At 39.9% G+C, this 20,299-nt stretch overlaps 2 protein-coding genes across 11 annotated transcripts in view; one reads left to right on the forward strand and one right to left on the reverse strand.

Moving 5' to 3' along the window:
- Med12l (mediator complex subunit 12L) overlaps nucleotides 1-20,299 on the forward strand; it is a 299,671-nt gene that overhangs the window by 241,561 nt on the left and 37,811 nt on the right. For 8 of the 10 annotated variants that reach the window (XM_029537714.1, XM_029537710.1, XM_029537715.1 and 5 more), the window contains 14 exons: nucleotides 3,053-3,280; nucleotides 4,059-4,200; nucleotides 5,582-5,702; nucleotides 6,073-6,174; nucleotides 6,847-6,960; nucleotides 10,017-10,216; nucleotides 13,620-13,808; nucleotides 14,348-14,422; nucleotides 14,536-14,726; nucleotides 15,541-15,702; nucleotides 16,966-17,077; nucleotides 18,363-18,452; nucleotides 19,440-19,549; nucleotides 19,793-19,928. In XM_029537714.1, the coding sequence (XP_029393574.1) occupies nucleotides 3,053-3,280; nucleotides 4,059-4,200; nucleotides 5,582-5,702; nucleotides 6,073-6,174; nucleotides 6,847-6,960; nucleotides 10,017-10,216; nucleotides 13,620-13,808; nucleotides 14,348-14,422; nucleotides 14,536-14,726; nucleotides 15,541-15,702; nucleotides 16,966-17,077; nucleotides 18,363-18,452; nucleotides 19,440-19,549; nucleotides 19,793-19,928 (1,972 nt within the window). The remainder of the gene's footprint in view (nucleotides 1-3,052; nucleotides 3,281-4,058; nucleotides 4,201-5,581; nucleotides 5,703-6,072; nucleotides 6,175-6,846; nucleotides 6,961-10,016; nucleotides 10,217-13,619; nucleotides 13,809-14,347; nucleotides 14,423-14,535; nucleotides 14,727-15,540; nucleotides 15,703-16,965; nucleotides 17,078-18,362; nucleotides 18,453-19,439; nucleotides 19,550-19,792; nucleotides 19,929-20,299) is intronic. The other 2 variants (XM_029537713.1, XM_029537712.1) reach the window with 2 other exon arrangements.
- The window catches only part of P2ry12 (purinergic receptor P2Y12), a 45,608-nt gene that overhangs the window by 25,140 nt on the left and 169 nt on the right, over nucleotides 1-20,299 (reverse strand). The window lies entirely within an intron of this gene.

Raw genomic sequence — 20,299 nt, forward strand, 5'->3', positions numbered from 1 at the left:
AAATTAATTTTTGCAGAAGTTAGAGCCTCGTGTTAGTAGTGCACATTGCTGTTTGCGTAGCTATGGTTACAGTTTCTTGAGTACAAATGGTTCTGTATTTTGCCTTTGCTTTCACCTCACTTTGAACATTCTTTCAGAGATTTTTGCAAGCTGGCTTCCTTTGTGTCTCTACTTTCTTAATTGTCTGTTTAAGTAGAGTCCCCAGTTCCTTTCATCTGTTGCTTAGCATCCTGTGTGCCAGATATTAAGTGCCTGTTGGGGAGTTACAGGAGGAAATAATGTGGCAGAGGGTATTGAAATCCAGAAGACATGTCACGAATGGTTTTCTTTGCTCCTCCTTGCTCTGTGTTCAGTTTGCTTAGAAACACCATGAGCCCTGACTTCCATGTATGGATCACATTTGACCTCTCTTCCGTACCCCAGTCACAGCCATCACAGGCATCTCTTGCTTGGACCAGCTTGCAGAGTCCTTCTCATTGGCTTCATTGCCTTTACCCAGACTCACTAGAGCATATTCTCAGCACATCTGCTGAAGTGACTCAAGCAAGGATGACTGTGAGGTACCCATGGTTGTCATCTATGCAGTATCAAACTCACAGCTCTGATGGACATTGAGATGTGTTGGCTTCCATTTCTCCTGTGTTCCTTTCCTTTAGTGTATTCTTCTCTTCTGTCCCCAGAAACTCCATTCTGGTCCTCACACCTGGAGCACTGTCTACTTGCTGTTGCTCTCCCCTTCCTTGTGACTCTCTTCCTCAGTGGAGTGCTTGTCCCTTGTTACACAGTGTCTGTGGCCCTGCTTGCTGACAACCTTGTGTTCAGTGACAACCCATTCTCAGTCAGTTATTCTGCAAACCTCAGTATTGGCTGGTTTTATATATATATATATATATATATATATATATATATATATATATATATATATATATATTGTGGTTTGGCTCCTCTCTGGGATGCAAATCTCCTCAGAGCTTACATTTTTCTCTTTTATTCCCAAATTTTAAAGATAGGATAATATTGTATTTTACACAAAAGCAATTTGTCTACACTACTGTTACACTGTTGCACTGCTGTTGGTAAAATAGTGGCATTAATAAATAAAATGGACAAAATGTTATCATTTGATTTAAAATAGCCCTTTGTAAAATATTTGAATGAAGTAACAATAAAAATGCTTCATTTTCTTCTATTGCTTCATTTTGAGTTTTCAGTTTACACTTCTCAAAGATAGGCTTTTTGCAATAGCCCTGGTTTTAATGGTGGGCAGCCCCTATTATTTTTACAATGTAGTACCAGGTGGTCTAAGTGAGTTCGTTAAGTGCACAGGATTTATTTTTATGTGATTACCAGTGGACTAAGGTGCTCTTAACACCAAGAGGCTAGGCATCACTGGTAGTGAATGCACAGTCCTCATCAAGAAACTGAAAAAGGAGTGTGGCTCTCTGGGAATAGTGTTCGGTCAGAGGTCTGTTTGGAGGTTAGGAAAAACATTGACAGAGAAGTTACATGTTCACAGAGGTTTTGGTTAGTATACTAGTAATTAAACGTTGTAACGGTTTTCACTAAAACACCTTACTGGGAGGAAATTTGAGGGAAGCATCACATTAGCCACATCTCCTGCTGCTTGAACTTCTGCATGCCACAAAACTGTGATAGTTTTTCCATTAAAGTTTTGAATTGTCCTTATCCTAGGAAGTAGAGTTAAGTTTCCTAAGCCACAAATGATTGTTCCTGATCATTTTTGACACATGACGAAGCTTGGATTTAAAACAAGGTTTTCTGACCTCAAGGCATGCGTTGCTTTCATTACTCTATCGGGTTTTCCTGAGACACACAGTTACAGAAGGAGCATGCCTGAATTTCTGGCTCAATTCCCCATGTGTGGGCAGCAGAGAGTGGGAAGAATGAGAACACATTCTCAATGGCAGCCAGCATCTTATCAAAACAGAGACGCTCCTCTTGGGAAGTATGATAAAGAAGAGAAAGAGTCTAGAAAGGAAAGGTGCAGAGGCTCCGAGGTTAGAGAAATTAGGATGCCCACCAGAGAGGTTCTCCAGAGAAGACTGAGTTTGACAGCAGAGTGGAGTAGATCTCAAAACTTAAGGAAAAGAAGAAATGCTTCTGCAGTTTAATAGATCTATGTGTCGCCCTAATAACAGAACCTTCACCTGCCAGGATTTTGGTCCAAAAGACTATACTACATAGTAGAGCTCTTGTGCAGGAAATGGATTTCTGCTTGTGGATTTACCATCCACAGCAAGAGGGCACGAGCAGCCGAGCTCATTTGGAATCAAAAGCTTGGGATCACACCATTGCTCGTCTTGTCTTCAGAGAAACATTGGGGAATGCATTCTCATTTCTCTTATTTCCAGTGTTCCATATCTGTTAAGATGTTGCCCACTGAAAACACTCAGTTCTTAAAATGTGTTTGCCTCCTTGTTTCACAGGAAGGCTTGAAATACAGGGCACACGCCCAGCTAGGTGGGAACTTACAGCCCTCTCCATTTTCAAGTGCTTTTTAGGCATGCTGTAACAGTTTCTTCACACTATAGAATGTATCATCTGTATTCCCCATGGAGAGCATGAACTACACAGATGCTGGAGTTTTACCTCTGCTTGTCCCAGCTGTAGCTTAGAGCTCACAGTAGCCTTGGCATGGTGGCTATTACTGGGCATACTACACCCAAAGGAATAGGGTCTAGGGCTTACAGTCGTAGTTAAAACACTGAATTTTTCCTCGTGTGTAATTGGATCCATTTTTATTTTTAGGTTATAACATTTTACAACTACTCTTAAGAAAGAAATTGATTTGTGGTCATCTGTAAATTAAAAATCTCTTCATTAAGCAATTACTCTATCTCAGATATTGTACCAATGCTGGTTTACAAAGATTTTGATATTAATAGTAGTAGGCTGTAGATGGTCTAGGAAAGTCTTAGAGTAGTTGACCATTTAGCATGTCTATAAGTGAAGTGATTTTCTTGGTTGCTTTGTTTTTTTTTGTTTGTTTGTTTGTTTTTTTCCTTTTTTAACTGTCATTTTCTAACCTTAGTAGTGCCTGTTCAAAAGTAAAGCAGACCATATACAATAATGTAATGCCTGCAAATTCCAACTTACGCTGGGATCCGGACTTCATGATGGATTTTATTGAGAACCCCTCTGCAAGAAGCATCAATTATTCAATGCTGGGCAAGATCCTCAATGACAATGCTGCCAACCGGTACAGCTTTGTGTGCAACACCCTCATGAACGTGTGCATGGGACACCAGGATGCCGGCCGGTGAGCTCCTTTACCCTGCGTGCAGCAGCCATCAGGGGCGAGCTGCTTCGGTGTCTCTTTAGTAATTTCTGATTCTGCCCCACTCTATCCTAGCTGAATACTTCACCTGAGAAATCATGGCTTGGGGCTTTTGGGTTTGGCTGTAGACATTTTTTATGGATGATCCACTTTGAAAAGCATACGCAATTTTAAAGACAGCACTATCTTTTGATATAAACTGTACTTGGGCCTAGTTACGTCACATAGTGTCTTTAACTATTGATCCTGGTGATATTACCGAGTGACTCCAGGATCTTGCTCACAGAATATCCCCAGCCTTGTGTCCTTAACTTTCGATTCCTATAAAATGTGAAATTGTAGACAGGGTTTATTCATAGAATCAAAAATATGCTAATTCACTTCTTATAATTATATGTTGCTGTGTATAATTATACCTTGTATAAATACAAGGGGGTATTTATTATATCCTTAAATCTAAGTGATGCTTAATGATAATGAAGTATGTATTCAGTAAACAAACCATATGTAATCATTTTGGTTTTTTTCATATATTCCTTCTTTTTATTAAATCTTTTTTTTTAAAAAAAAAAAACTTCAGATTTTATCCCCCACCCCCCCGGTCCACCCTCTGACTGTTCCACATCCCATACCTCTCACCCCTCTCCCCACCAGACCTCTAAACCCCCTGGGGCCTCCAGTTTCGTGAGGGTTAGGTGTAATCATTTCTTATTTGTACCAATTCACTTTCTGCTATCTTCTTCTTCCCCCGCCCCCCCAGGATAAATGACATAGCCAATTTCTCCTCTGAGCTAACTGCTTGCTGTACTGTTCTGAGTTCGGAGTGGCTGGGGGTTCTGAAGGCCCTTTGCTGTTCGTCAAATCATGTGTGGGGATTTAATGATGTCCTCTGCACGGTGGATGTAAGTTTTCTTTACTTATCAATTACTAGTTTAATAATCTTTTACTACTCAATTAACTAACCTGTAACACAGCAACATATTTCTCTATTTCCAAGTGATGTTCAATACCACGAATTCAATAAATTAAAACAAAATAGATAGAAGTAACAGAAGGAATTCCAGTGTGTTCCCTGTTGCCTGATTTCCAGCAGCTAAGGTTTTAAATGTGAACTGTCTCAGCTGCTTCGTTTTTTTGCGGCGTGGATCCCTCACCACAGTACAGAAAATGTTTCATACATGAAGAGAACCAGCATACACTTAAGTCTAAGTGTACAGATTTTGTTGTTTTGCATAAGAAAATCCACATGCAGACTCAGGATATTCAGTATTCTCAGGCTCTGCCTGTAGAGTGATGGAAGGATTGCCCAAAGCATGTTCCATGACCTCCTCATCTTCTATGATGCACCCATGAGAGAGATAGAGATATATGCATTCCTTAAACATCTGTGTGGATTCTCTATTCATTTATGCCTTTATCATTGCTTGGGGTGATCTTTGTCAGAGCTCTGTGTATGTTATTAAAGAAACTTGACAGTTGTAACGCTGAGGGCTTATTTCTTCTTTCTGCTACTTCAGTGCTGAATGGACACGCCTGCCTCCTTGTCCGCATTCCGTGGATTAAGATATTATTTGTGCAAATACATTAATAATAGGCTGCCTTTCCACACCAACAAAGACCTAAGTTATTTTTTTCTGAAATATATATTTGTGACTTGCTGCACCTAGTACCAATCACTAAGAAGTTTGCTATTGTAGTAATTGTGTTCTCTTAGTATTTTCTTCTAATATTTTGTGAGATCTGGAATGTAGAGATTTCCCTGTAACTTAACTAATTTTTCTCCCCTTCCTTTCTCTCATCTTTCATTTTGAAATTTTTCGGAGTTCTTTTAAATTAACTCTCTCACATTAAAAAAAATGCATTAGTGTGATAGGAAAGAAGGTTCAGATGTTAGTGGGTCCTGTTTTCCTGCCAGAGGCTTCACCTTCTCCCTCCTGCCTTTTCCATAAATAGCGTATGTATTCCACTGGCAAGCATCAGTTGTGATACACCTTTTATTAGTATCTCAATTCTGCTCTTGGGTTGTCTTCTCTCAGTTGCATGCACATGCAACTGACAGGTTAAAGGCCAACATCTACCTAGAACACTAGAATATGAGTAAACGTGCTTTGTCTGATCAGAGTAGCAATAGGCCTAAGAAGATGATCACCAGTCATTTCCCCCTGATGGCTCATATGGAGATTTGAGATCTTATTGGTATTGCTGGTATTCTCTTAGGTAGTGGTCTTTGATACTGCATTAAAGGATGCCGGGTATTAAAACCTGTCAATGTTTTTCTTAAAGGTGAGTGACCTTTCATTCCATGATTCATTAGCTACTTTCATTGCTATCCTGATAGCACGACAGTGTTTCTCCCTGGAAGATGTCGTGCAACACGTCGCACTTCCCTCTCTCCTAGCAGCGGGTAAGCTGATCCTGAGCTGTGTCTGTTACTGTTTGCTGGTTGGTAGTCACCTCCAACCACTTAAGCACAGGGAAAGGGCCATTTTTAAGGATGTGTGCACTGTGGGATGGCATTGTACCTGCAAGAGATGGTAGAGCTGTAGTAGCTGTTTTATGCAGAGAGAAACTGAACTCCGGGACAGGATACTGCCGTTGCTTTCTACGGGGTGTAAGGGAGCATGAAGTTTCTTCAGAAAGATATAACTAATGCCCTTACTAAACAGAAGGGTTATTTAGTGTATTACAGAAATGTTAGTAGTAGCAAACCTGAAAAGCTTGTTGTGGAGTATGTGAAGAAGCTTGTTTTAAAAACCTCCTCCTCCTCTTTGCAGCCTGTGGAGATGCGGATGCAGAGCCCGGGGCAAGGATGACATGCCGCCTCCTGCTTCACCTCTTCAGAGCCCCCCAGGCCTGCTTTTTCCCTCAGGGAACAGGTGAGCTGACCTCAAGAGAAAGCTCTGCTTTGGGGTTTATTGCACTTTTTGGTTCTACTGTGACCAAGTGAGCTGTCCAGGTTGTAATTTCCTCCCTGATTTTCATGGGCAGGAGCTGCACATGATGGAGGAGTGAGATCATGCCATTGAAAGGGCTGTCAGCACCTTCCATGATGTAATATGCGGATATATTGGGAAATAAAAATGAGGAATTAATAAACAATAAAAATGCCTGGGCTCTTAGGAAATAGTGTGCTGGTGGGAAGTCTCAGCTTCTTGTGTACCCTGTGTTGATTCTGAGCCATGCCATCTCAGCTTAAGCGGATGACAACTCATTTATTTATCTTTCCTGAGGCAATGGAGGGTATTAGTGAAGGCTTGTGCTAAATCATTTCCATATAGAGATGGATGCATCTGTGTGGGAATCCTGCTAATCTTTGGACCACATCTCTTTGAGGAATAGGAACGTTGTTTTAATAGTAATTACAGAGGAAAGGTTAAGTAAGAATACTGGCAGTGTTTTTTAATGATTCTGTGGCGCATCAGTTAATGCAAACATGTCAATTAAGTGCCCACAAACAACCAATGAAAAGTCTTACTGACTGTGAATGATGGCAGAAGATGGTTAATGACAATGAAGAGGCCACTGAAGGTTTGTTGTTGTTTTTGTAGGTAAACCTTTCCCCGGAATAAGATCATCTTGTGATAGACACCTCTTAGCTGCAGCTCATAACAGCATAGAAGTAGGAGCAGTTTTTGCTGTCTTGAAGGCAATTATGATGCTTGGTAAGACTACCCTGGCCTCTAGCTTCTTGGCTAATCACCGGAAGTGGAGGCAAAAATAATTTATATGCACTGTAAATTATAAGCAATGTTAATGGAAACATATTTTTTGTTTGCTTGCTTGTCCTGGAAAAAAAAAAATTGGTTGGCTTTCCCTAAGCCTAAGTAATGGGAACTTGAAGGATTCTGTCTCTTAACTATGGTGACCCTGGGAGAACTGTGATATAAGTACCACGTGTTGGTTATAATTGTGTCCTTCTTCATTTTGATGTAAATCAGGTCCTCAGTCCCACAGGATTGTTTGCCTTTATTTACTGGCAGAAATTGCACTTTATATTTTTGATAAAAGCTTTATGTTTCAGCCAGATTATATTCCAGGTGCAAAAACTCAGAAAACCTGGATTTTAATTTTGTGTTTCTCTGTCTGCTGTGACTCTGAACAAGTTTGTATTCTCTGCCATGTTGTTTTTATTAAGTAAATGGAGCTGCAATGATGCTTGTATCGCTGATGAACAGCAGGAGGGGCACAGGCTTCTCTAATTCACGATGCCTAATATTCCTCTATGTTCTTACTTGTACATATTTAACAAGAGTAATAGTGCTGCCTTCTATTCATCTGCAGGGCAACACCTCAGGATATTTTTATGTAAATCATAAAGCATTTGAATGATTAAGGGAACTCCAATATTGCCTACTTTTAACTTTGGGTACCTCATTTTGGCCTTAACCAAACAATAGTTGCCACATCATGTTATAAAGTAGTTCATGATTTAACAGAATTACAGGATAGACAGGTTTCCATTTAGGTGAGCCTTAGATAATACAAATAAAAATATAGCCTTGCCTTGCTTGACAAATGTTATTTGTGCATGGCAAAGAATAATAGCAGTGTTCACAAAGCAGCCTATTAAAAATAAGTTTAAAAGAATATCCATGAAAATGAGTATACAAATCTTTTCAGTTTTCTCCAATACAATGTGATTTATATCAGCCACATTCCAGAGCAAGCCCCATGCTCTAGAATGGCTGGCCAACACAAAGTGTATTCTGCTTTTCTGTGTTGGTTTGTTTTATCTTATTGATTATATTGCTTAGGTTTTCTTTTCTTGTTGTTTTTTTTTTTGTTTTGTTTTTTTTGTTTTTGTTTTTGTTTTGTTTTTTTGAGAAAGCGAGCTCAGGAGAAGGAACATGGAGTTGGATAGTTAGGGAAATAGGAGAGAGATCTAGGAAGGGGGAAGAATGAGCTCAGGGCCTTAAAATATTGTACAGCCAATACTAACTGCTGATTTCAGTCAGTGTAAGGAGAACTGGTCCACTTGACTGATTAATAATCACTGGGGTCATGAAGACAGGAATTGAATTTCTCTTTAGCTATTTTTAAGTCTCATCAGGGGAAATAAGAAATATATTTTCAATAAACTTATGTTGGAAGTAAGAATGCCCACTAACATGTTTCAGTGGTACCCACAAGCTGAGTCGCATCTAGACAGTGACCCCTTTGTTTGCAGAACTGGTCTAATCCCAAGTAAAGTTGCCAGACTTTTCAGATATTCAAATAATGTGGGAGGTTCTTGGTCTGACAATTTATAATCAGCACAGTGATATGCCAGTGAAGCCTTAGACAAATTAACATAGAATATTCTGGGTTTTTTTTTTTTGGCTGTACAATTGCAGAAGGTTCCAGCATAGTCACACAGACTTCAGACCCCCATATCCAAAGACAGTGGAGATGTACAAGGGGTCTAAGAGATGTGCTTATTTTTGTTCTTGCCTTATCCACTCTAGTGCGTCTAACCAATTTTCTCCCAACTCTTAGCTACCAAATACACATTTAGACAGGAAAATAGGACTATTATCGTGAACTTTGCTCCTAATTTACATAGTACTTTAACTTGAGATAGAGATAGATAATTACATCATCTAACTGTAGAGAATACACGTGTCTGCTAATTTTGAAAAGTTGCTGTTGAATAAAATAAAACTCTCATGGGTAAAACTACTAGTTTTGATATTTTAAGGTACATGGTGAGTATATGAAAATACGTTGGTAAGTCGAGATGTATTGCTTATCTTTACCCCTATTGTTTTTCTGCTTGGTTAATGTGTGGTGGCGCTGATGGTGCTGAGGATAGAACCTAAGGTCTCACACATGAAATCCTCTGCCACTGAGTGACAGCCTTAGCCACTCTGCTTCTAAGAGTTTTGAAAGTAGACATTAATTAGGACATTTTGATTTCTCTTCCTCCTGAGAAAAGAGTTTTTTTGTTTTTTGTTTTCAACAGAGTCAAAACCTTTGGGGGATTGGCCTTGAGTTTTAAATTGTTTTTTTGTTTTGTTTTGTTTTGTTTTTGTTTTTGTTTGTCCGTTTTGGTTCGTTTTGTTTGCTTTGACCTGGGCTTGCTTTTACTCCACAAGGCCTCCCCTGAAGTCAGCCGCTGGTTTCAGGAAATCGTCTTGCCAAAGCTTGTTTTGATTTCTATAGGTAAGGAGGCAAACGTCTGACGTCTCTGCTTCTGTCTGGCAATTTCACTACCAAGTTATCTCTCACTTTTTTTTTTTTTTTTTTTTTTTTTTTTGAGATTTTTATTTCATCCAAGTATGCCATGCTGCGTGTTTGGGGGAGACAAATACTTTCCTTAGCTTCATCTCACTCGTGTATTAGAGATTGGTCAGGGAAGGTCCACGCTGGATGCTGCAGATTTTCTTGTCTATAACTCAGATAAACTTGAGTACACTAATGCCTGCAGTTTTGGTGAATGCGATGTGTTTGGGTTATTAAGTGTCATCCAGTGGCTCTTTCAAAGCTGGCAAAAGAGCATTGAATTCTATAAACCAAAAGAAGGAGTGAGCCTTGACTTTGACTTTTCTCCGTATCCAATAGTTTTGTTTCCTTTTATGTATCTCTTGATCTACCCATACTGTCACTGGACAACTGGCTATGCAGAAGTCACAACATTCACACCTCTCGAGTCCCTGCAACCTAGCCTAATTTGCTTATTACATATTTGGGGCAATATTTTGAACGTTTGTGACTTTGCTTTTGTGATTCTGTTACTTAGGCGATGCCAAAATTGGCAGTAACAATGTCAACACATTGAAGAATGAAGACTTCGGCATGAGGGGTTTACGACGTGATGGGAATGCTGAGGATGCCTGGGCCACCTCGCAGAACTCAAAATCCTACGGGAAAAGCATTTCCATAGAGACTGCCAATCTCAGAGAATATGCTAGATACGTACTGAGGACGATCTGCCAGCAGGTACTCATTCAAGTTCAAATGGCTTCTACTTTGAATATGTACCTGTTCTTTGGGAGGCAACTATCCACTATTTTTTTTTTTATTATTGTATTTAGGTGGTCCCTTTTTTTCAATAATTTCAAATTCATTAAAGAGCTACAATAATGGAACTTTTAGTGTATCCTTTATACAGATTTGCTAATTTGGGGCATTTGTATTGTTTCTCAACAGTTGACAAGTAGACAGTAGTGTCTGTCCCATCTCTTTTTGGTCCTCTGCTTTACTTCTGAATACTTATGTTTTCATTTCTTGTTATAACCACAGTTTAGTTAATAAAAATCATAATTTAAACTTTGGTGCAAGAATCTTTTTCTCATCTCTAGGGGATTTTATGATCTATTCTACTGCTGTTAGAGTTGCATAAGGTTCTAGAGATCATTGGAGTCGGGGGGAGAGTTCAGAGCTGAAACTGTATTATTCCACTACTGATTGCACTCATTTGCCCTCTTCACCAATAGGTGATGCTAGCTTTGATGAAGGCATCTCTAGATTCAGGATCCACTAGAGTGTTAGTATGCTTTGTTCTCAATTAACTAGTAATCTTCAGAAAGATGCTCTGAGATGATGCCAATATTCTGATCCTTGTTACACACCCCATTCCTCATAAGAATCCATCATAATTCTTGTCTAAATCGGTCTTTACTATGATGGCTGCAAAATGTTGTGTTTTTCTTCTGAGTTCTTCTTGTTCCTCTACACTATCAGTTTATGTTCTACAAAGACTCTTCTTATGTGACTCTTCATTTGTATTAATTTATTTAGTTAGTTATCTATGTGGACATATAATACATTGCCTATAGCTTCTTTAATGTCCAGCTCATTCAAGGCTGGCATATTAGGGATCCCTCATCCTACCTTTTGTTGTAATTGGAATATTTCTATCCTTTTAGAGAACTATCGCCTTACTTTATCCATCTCCCGTATTCCTTGCCTCACAGTTATAATCAGCCATTCTGAGGAGTGCCATTTCTGCCTGTGAAGAGACTGGTTCTCAGAAAGCAGAGCCTGAGGGCTAGGGGATAGATCAGTGGTCACATGCTTGCTGTGCTAGCATAAATCCTAGAATTGAGATCCCTGTAATTTGTGTATGCACTGGGAGGCTGGGGCAGCTCACCTGTCATCCCAGCACTCAGAAGATGGAAATACAGGATCCTAGGGTAACTGGGCTAGGGAGAGTAGCTAAATGGGTAAGCTCTGGGTTCATCTAAGAGCTGCTTCCTTGGTCTATAAGGTAGACAATGATCTAAGAAGATACCTGACGTCACCCTCTGTCCTCCACACACATTCACACATGGGCGTTATCCATCATGTTCAGTGTGTATACACATGTGCATACAGGCATGCACGCACTAAAAGAGGAAGCAAGATCTGGGTTATAAACCCCCACTGCTGTAGAGCATCACTGTTTCTAAACTCTCCCATCAGACAGGGCTGTGCATGCGCATGCGTGAGCCTTTGTATACACGTGCGTGTGTGAGCATATGTGTACACCTGCGTGCATGTGTGTGGTTATGAATTCATATTGATATTTCTAGTTCTAATCTAATCCTTTAATGCTGTATTTTATATTATCTCCCTACATATTAGTAATTACATTCTTGCCTTGTCCCCCATAGAGCACTGAACATGGTTTCAGAGTTGTTATACATACACCACTAGGAAAAGGGGCTCTGAAAGCACTGAGGTTTCATTGATCTGAAGGGTTTATGATAATGCATTCAAACATTATTTGGAGAAACAGGGAAATGAAAAAATAAAGGAAAATATTTTTTACAGTTGTTTCACTTATGGTGGACATATTCCTTCTTTAAAATTAGAATCACTTTTATTTGCTTTGTTTTATTTTGTTTGTAGTTGGTTTTGGTTTTGGTTTTTGGTTTTTGTTTGTTTGTTTTGTCTTTTTTTTTTTTGGTCTCATCTAAAGTTTGTATCATAGCATACATTCAAAAGCTCTCATAAAAGTGCACACAATAACCTGTCCCCACCTGTTGCCTTCTCCCTGTCTGGCTTTGCTCAGATGGCTAGCTTCAGGATTATCTGATTATCTTTCCATACTTTCAAAAATCTTTTATTTTAAAAATGCTGTATATTACATATTTTTGTAGCTTGTATTAAATGCAGGATTACTTAGACTTGTTCTGACTGTGGTAACTTTCACCAGCTTCACAGTTAGTGATGGCCATTGTGTATCAGTCTCCGACTCTGAGCACACAGTGGTGCCGCGGGTTCTCTAGATGCCTGGAACCAGATGGAGCTGGCCAGGGTTAGTGTCCCAAGAGGCTCTGCTCCAAGCCCTATGGGAAGCTTCCAGCCTACCCGACAGTGCCAGTATCCAAAAAAGAAAAAACAAAACAAAACAAAAACAAACCGTTAATCAGTTTGCCAATAAATAATAATGTGATACCTAGAACAGCAACACACCGTATCTGGGTGCCTTTATCTGAGGTTGATTTAATGCAGCTAATAGAGAGCGTGGGGTTATATAATATGTTATATATTTTATATCATATACTTATATGATAAATACCCTGAGCTGAGCATCTGACACAGCGTAAAGGAGACTTCATCAGAAACAGATTTGCGTTCAGACTGAGCTCTGATACTGACAGTTTCTTAATGCTATTTAATAAAAGAAAAAATGCTAAAGAAAGATGTTAGTGTCAAAAAGAAGTGACCTTCTAAATATTTATACACTTTTCCTGTTGCAGAACATGTCACATAAAAATTATGAAAATTATGTAAAGCATAAAATTGTTGTTCCTAAATATTAAGTAAAAGCAAACAAATAAACAAAAACCTGGTTACAAAATAGTACCTTAGAGTAAGTCCTTATTTAAAAAAAAACAAACCCAAATTTTAACTCTGTCCCACAGATTCAAGTGGTTTTTGCTTTAATTCATGCCCTCCCTTCCTTGGATTCTTTTAAGATGTCAGGTGTTATAATTTTGTTTTGAAATTTTTCCATTAGCTGGCCATGAGGCTTATTTGATAAAGAGTGCTTGCTGAACATGCAGGGAGCTCTCTGGTAGGCAGGAGGACATGGCATTAAATTTAGGCCTGTTTTCCCAGCATTGGACAGAGCAGAAGGGTCAGTAGTTCCAGGTTATTCTTGGCCACATAGTGACTTAGAGGCCATCCTGCATTAACCGCCTGAGACCTTGTCTCAAAACAAAGAAAAATAGAACAATAACAAAAGAATCAACATATATCTACATGCCAGCCTTTCTCCACCCATTTTTTCATTAATTTCATTTCATTAGATTGTCTTTACTAGCCTTTTATCACTTTACCCTGAGAAACGAGAATAGAATCAATAGCCAGGGAGAATCATCATGTGCCAGTCTAACTGCCGGCTTGTTTTTAGGAATGGGTGGGAGAACACTGCTTAAAAGAACCAGAGCGACTGTGTACAGACAAAGAACTGATATTGGACCCCGTGCTTTCAAACATGCAAGCACAGAAATTGTTGCAGCTTATCTGTTATCCTCATGGCATTAAGGAGTGCACAGAGGGGGACAACCTGCAAAGACAGCACATTAAGCGCATTCTTCAGGTAAGCGGACCATTCCAGAGATGCTGGCCAGGCCATCCATCACAATGTGATTTTAGAAAGAACGACTTTGTTACTGTTGTTGTTTCTGACCTCGATTTTAATTCTGACTTTTGTTTCCTTCTGCAATTTTCTTTAGAGTGACATTGCCACTGCTGGCTACTCAGTAGATACAGTCAGTAGCAAAGGGCATATATTGGTATTTTAAGGCAGTGGTGTATTCACTTGATACATAATACTCATGATAGCTCAATTTTAAATGTGCTATTTAAGAGATCCATCATTTTGGAGTGAGGTTGGCTAATTGGTAAATGGATTCCGAGAGAGGCCACACTTCTCTGATTTCTACTTCCTGGCTTGTTGGTGAACGTGTTTTGATGCTTGGATCTACTTTGTGGTGCATGTTTATTTTTCTCAGGCATGAGACTGGAAGTCTTTAAGGCTTGTGAGTCTCCTTGCTGGGTATGAGTATTAATTACTGTAAGGCTGTGCTAGCGTACATTCAGTATTCTTAGTGTTACAATTCTTTGAATTTGCTCCAGAATCTTGAGCAGTGGACGTTGAGACAGTCCTGGCTAGAGCTCCAGCTCATGATCAAACAGTGCTTGAAGGACCCTGTGAGTATATAGTGAAAGCGCACGTGTGAATTGAATAAAAAAAACAGAATGTCGTTGGTGCTTGAGAATCAAGAAGTGTGTAGACAAGTTAGCTTTCTTTTTCCTGACACTAGAGCTCTGGTTCTGTGGCGGAAATGAATAATTTACTGGACAATATCGCAAAGGCAACAATAGAAGTGTTCCAGCAGTCTGCAGACCTAAATAATAACGCCTCCAATTCTGGCCTGAGCCTCTTCAACCCAAACACTATTGGGAGTGTTGATCCAAGTAGCACAAGACAGAATGGAATAAAGACATTCTTAAGGTATGTAGAGTTTTGTTGGGCTACCATTGATATTTCATAGGTCACAATAGTCTTGATTAGCATAATTCATTTTTTATTAAGCTCCAGGAAATGTAAGGGAAATAATAACTTACAAGTGACAGTTCCTGTTACTCAGCCAGGTAGGAGGGAAAAGTGGGGTGAGTGATGTCTTGGCACGTTACCTATTTTGTTGTAGGTCCAGATACCTCAGTGACACAGATGGACTTAAGTTTGATGTGTAGAATCTCTGTCTTTGGGTCATTCATTAAATATAACACTCTATCTATGTGACTTTACTGATGGTTTTATACAAATAACAGTAATTTGCATTCATAGAAGAACTTAGTAGGCTTTTGAAATCATAAAGTAATCATTTTCATCATGAAAGGCAGATTGGTTTGCATGTCATCATTTTGGTAAAAGGTAAAAAGGGGGGGGAGTTAGAATTTAAAGATCGCTTATTCCTTAGCTTGAACACAATACCATTGCCTATCATCACCATGACTGAAAAGTATAGTATTCATAGAGAGAACATAGGGTGGTTCATGGTCAGAAAGGCAGGATTCATGAGTCGCTGAAAACAGTTTACAATGCAAAAATGCCTTTCTGGAACAGCACCTTTTACTCCTCCACAGATGTGGGTGTAAAGCGTAAGCAAACGCCTGGTCTTTGGCAGAAAGAGAAAGCGCAGACATGAAATGAGAACTCTAGCAGTCTGTGCGTTATGCACCGGTGGTTGACTGTGAGCCTCTGCATCACCTGTGAGAGCAGAGGCAGCTGCGTTCTCAGGTGTAACGCCTGTTTCTGATTTTAGTTCCTCTGAACGCAGGGGTGTGTGGCTGGTGGCCCCCCTCATCGCCAGGCTGCCAACGTCTGTGCAGGGAAGAGTGTTGAAAGCCGCCGGGGAAGAGCTGGAGAAGGGGCAGCACCTGGGTTCCTCTTCAAAGAAGGAAAGAGATAGGCAGAAGCAGAAAAGGTATGCTGGCAGGTGCCTTTCGTCAAGGCTGGCATCCCAAGGACCTGGAGGAAGCCTAGAAGCCTACATCACAGTCACATCGCAGCCAGCTCCACGGGGTGGGGCTTGTAGTAGAACGGCCAACTCTCTGTTTAGCAAGGATCTGTATAGGGCACCAGGTCCCATACCTGCCTGTGTGTCCAAAATACTGCAAAGCTCTTGAAGTACACCGACTTGTAGTTAATTCTGACCTGCTAGATCTTGAAATAATTATTGATTTTCTAAATTTAGGAACCTTGTTGTAGACTCTTGATTAAAACTAGCCATGACAACTGCCAAAAACATTTCATTATTTTGTGCCCAAGAAAAGGTTTTTGTTTTTGAAATCAGATCATCTTATTGAGGACAAATATTCATACTATACATTTAATGTCCAAGAAGTTTTAAAGAGAAAAGCCATAAGTTCTTCATTCTATAATCTTAAAGATAGAGTTAATAATACTACCACAATTTTGTTATTATTTTATTTATTATTCTTTATTGGCTACCTACACAGCTCCTGATTCAGACATTTTGGCATAGACCTGTTCTTTAGGAAAATTTTCTTCTCACTATATCAATCAGTTTGCCCATTGTTCTCTAATGGAAGATATCTTGTTAACATGAACATTGTAAATAGAATTTTGCCCCCTTTCCAGCGGAGGCCATGGGCTGTGTCGGGGCCTGGCACACAATGTTTCTGGCAAGCATCTTGCTTTTTGCAGGCCTCAGACCTTGTTGTGTTCCCCCCTAACTTTACCAAGACTCTGCTGTTGGCCTTTGACAAACATACAGCCAAGAACCACAGGCCTCTGAAACAGTCAAGGTACACAGAGCCACTTCCTAAAGAAGAGTTTTCTCTGAGCAATTTCTCCGGTATTTTTTGTTTGTTCTTTGTTTTGTTTTTCTCTGCATACATTTATATTCTTAGTCTTGTATATTTAAAAATTTCCCCCTAGAAACAGAAAGCAAGTTCATCACATACACTGTACGCTTTTGTTGCTTTGGGATTTCCTTCCAGAGCAATAGAGTATTGATAGTCATCCACAAGCTATACCAGTGGTTTTTAATTTTGCCAGTACAGGAAGGTGTCACCTTCCCAAGTGCTCTCTGGTGCTTTCCCACCCTGTCCTTTATGTAGTCATAAATACACAAGAGCAGTGAGTGAGTCTACTGGGAAGACCAGGTGTTGCAACAGGGGCAAGCCATTCTTTCTAACTAGCTCTGTTAATACTTCCTTTGTAGTATGTCTCTTTTGAGTCAGCAACCTTTCCTCTCCTTGGTCCTTACCTGCCTTAAGGGGCAAGATGAGCAACGGGAAGGCCTCCTAACATCTCTGCAGAATCAAGTTAATCAGGTAAAGTGCGGAATGCTAAACTAGGCCAGTATCTTTCTGATGGTATTCAGTATTTCCCTTTTATGGTGACATGGTAGTGTCGTAATGTGACATTAGATTAATGTTCTGTAGCTGAGACGCTAAGACGCATAGTCCATGTCCCATTCTGCCTAGCATCATGGTCACCAAAAGGCCAGCAAAGCTTATACTAATTATGCATTGAGAGAGACGTAAAGACTATACAAGTAAGTAGTTGCACACTGCTTAGCAGTTAGCTTACCAGACTCTGTTGCACCTGCCTAGAAGCAAGGATTCAAGGAAAGAGGTCAAATTGGTTTCCTGAGATGGATTATCCTGACCCAAAGCCCAGTGAACCCCGCCTGGTGGCATTAAATGAGAGCTGATGACATGCACAAGGGCACCAGGCTTACTCAGTTTCCTTTGTCATCACATCCATGCTCTGGACAGGTCTTTTCTCTGTCTAGCTTCCAGAGTGAGCCATTTAAATACAAAGCACTCAGGGTTCTTTTCATACATAGACTACAAATCCCAGGGCTGAACTAATAGAGCCACTGATAGGGCATGTGCTGTCTCTTCCAGTGGATTTATCCTTTCCTTCAAACCTCTCTGGGCTGGGCCACCATTCTGGTTTAGGTGCCTGGGCACTTCCTTCTTTTGTTGCCTGGAAGAATCCCTGTCAGATATTAAGCAGACCTACTCCTGCCCTTTCTGCAAGTCTCAGTTCACCTTGCCTCTCTTTGCCCTTGCCATAGGCATATCTGTTTGGGTTTTTTCCCTTTGTGTGTGAGCGTGTGCGTGTGTGCGCACGCTGGTGTTGAAACTAGGACCTTATGCATGTTAGATAAGCTCTCTGTCACTGAGTGTTATCGTTTGTCCTTTCTTAGCTTATTATTTTGTGTTAACATCTTGCCCAGTGACATTCATCACTGTCAGTGAACTTCAGGTCTTCAGATTTGCATATCAAGCTCTTTACTTGCTGAGTATATATATCTATATATCTATATATCTATATATCTGTATATCTCTCTCTGTGTGTGTGTGTGTGTGTGTGTGTGTGTGTGTGTAGGTAAGACTCTCTTCTCCCAGCTACCCAGGAAGTTACAAAATAACTAGTATTTTGTCTGTCTGGAAAAAGAGGAAGATTAAAAAATAAATTAACTTTGTTAATGTTAAAGCTAAGAAGTGTTAGCTGTCACTGTAGAGCCTCATTTTAAACCTGTAAAAGTCATCATAGCAAAGATCAAAGGGATTTCTGTTGTTATTCTTTCTTTGCTCCCAATCTTAGATTTTAAGTAACTGGAGGGAAGAAAGATACCAAGATGACACAAAAGCTCGCCAGATGATGCATGAGGCTTTACAGCTTCGCCTGAATCTGGTAAGGACCGTGGTGAGCATTTCTGTCACACCTCTCTCTGTGTGAAAGTAATACCAGCTTTCAACTTCTGTGGACAGGGTCTGCATGACAGAGGGAAACCTTCCTCTTTCTCACTCTGTACCTACTTCCTTTTCTCTTAAACCTTCTGTTTCCTTAGCTGCTGCCATCCTTCCTGTCTGGGTTGAGTTCTAGACAGTAGGGTTTTAAGCACCTATTTGTGTTTTCCACCGGGGAGGGGAGGCTCCATCTGGCAGATCTCTCCTCCTCCTCCTGTGCAGTGCCAAGGGGAGGGGTCCGACAAACCTTTAATACGAGTGTTGGCTTTCACTGTGTTTTATTTGTCAACTTGATCAGAAAAAAGACAAATCTCACAAGAATATTTTACAGAAATCTGAAAGTTTCAGCATGTTTTGTATTCCCTTCAATTTCCTCTTGACAAATCCTAAATCTGCCCTGGGCGATTGCTTTTCAGGCTTTTGGCACTCCGACCCCCCTGGGCGGTTGTTCACCTGACCTTCAGCGCTCTGACCTCCTCTCAGGAGCTGGCAGACCTGTGACAATACCTTCTCCTCCTCATTCCTTCCTCATTAAAGAGCATCTCCAGGGGTATCATAGTGGCAGGCTCAGATGCAATAAAAATCGAATATCACACAATTGCAGGCGATGAGACAGAGTTTTGATGCTATTCAGGTTTAACTGCAGTTATGTCTGAAACTAAGTACCATAAGAGACTGATGAGAAAAGAAAGCTAATTTTGTGAATGCCCACATTCAAGTGTTACTCTTTAAGTTTTGAATCCCTAGCCTCTGTGGAAAGAACCATAAACAGTGATAACCACAAAGCTAGAAGAAACAGTTATAGGATACGCCATAGCGTGGCTAGCAAGAGCCAGTTCTTAACATCACTTCTGTTTTAACCAATCAGCATTTGGGCGCATATGGTAATAGGGGTAGCAATACAAATTCTTTATTGTATTTTGCTTGCTAGGTAGGAGGAATGTTTGACACGGTACAGCGGAGCACGCAGGGGACCACCGACTGGGCCCTCCTACTCCTCCAGATAATTACTTCGGGAACTGTTGACATGCACACTAACAAGTATGTTGGGTTTTTGTTTCATTTTACTTTGGATTTTTTTTTTCTTTTTATCATTTTATACCTTTCTTTTTTTTTTCTCTGCATGCATGCATGGTACAAGTTTTGATATACTGACAGTAAATTCTGCCACTTAACTGACCTAGCTGTCATTAAAAACTTAGCGCTTTCAGTAGAAATGCCTAGGTAATTATGTGTTTCCAGGTTTTGTTTTTAAGAATAAAATGGGGTTTTCTTTCTTCTCAGTGAATTATTCACAACGGTTCTTGACATGCTGGGCGTTTTAATCAATGGAACCTTGGCTTCTGACCTATCAAATGCTTCCCCCGGGGGATCAGAAGAGAACAAACGTGCATACATGAATTTAGTAAAGAAACTGAAAGTAAGCTTGTGGTTAGCCTCTACTCTGAAATCATGTTGTTTATGGATTATTGTCTGATTTTCTCCTTATTAATTTACATGTGTAGCTAATTCAACAGATTGTGATTATTTGTTATCTTACCTACTCTGTCAGCCTTCAGAATGACAAGCATGATATTTGAACGACTTTTCTCTGAAAAAAATGTACTCAAATAAAACGTGTTTTAATTTTTAAGGATTTTAAAAATGCATTATCATATCTAACCAAAACTCCAGTGTCAGATTTCCTTTGAACCCATGCTTGGATTTACACATGGAAGTGGAAAAAAATGAGCTCTGCATTGAATTTGTAAATCCACTAACAGTCCTGGACACGAACGGCAAATAGACATT

Source organism: Mus pahari, chromosome 4 (assembly GCF_900095145.1).
Source record: "Mus pahari chromosome 4, PAHARI_EIJ_v1.1, whole genome shotgun sequence".
Classification (NCBI taxonomy): Eukaryota; Metazoa; Chordata; class Mammalia; order Rodentia; family Muridae; genus Mus; species Mus pahari.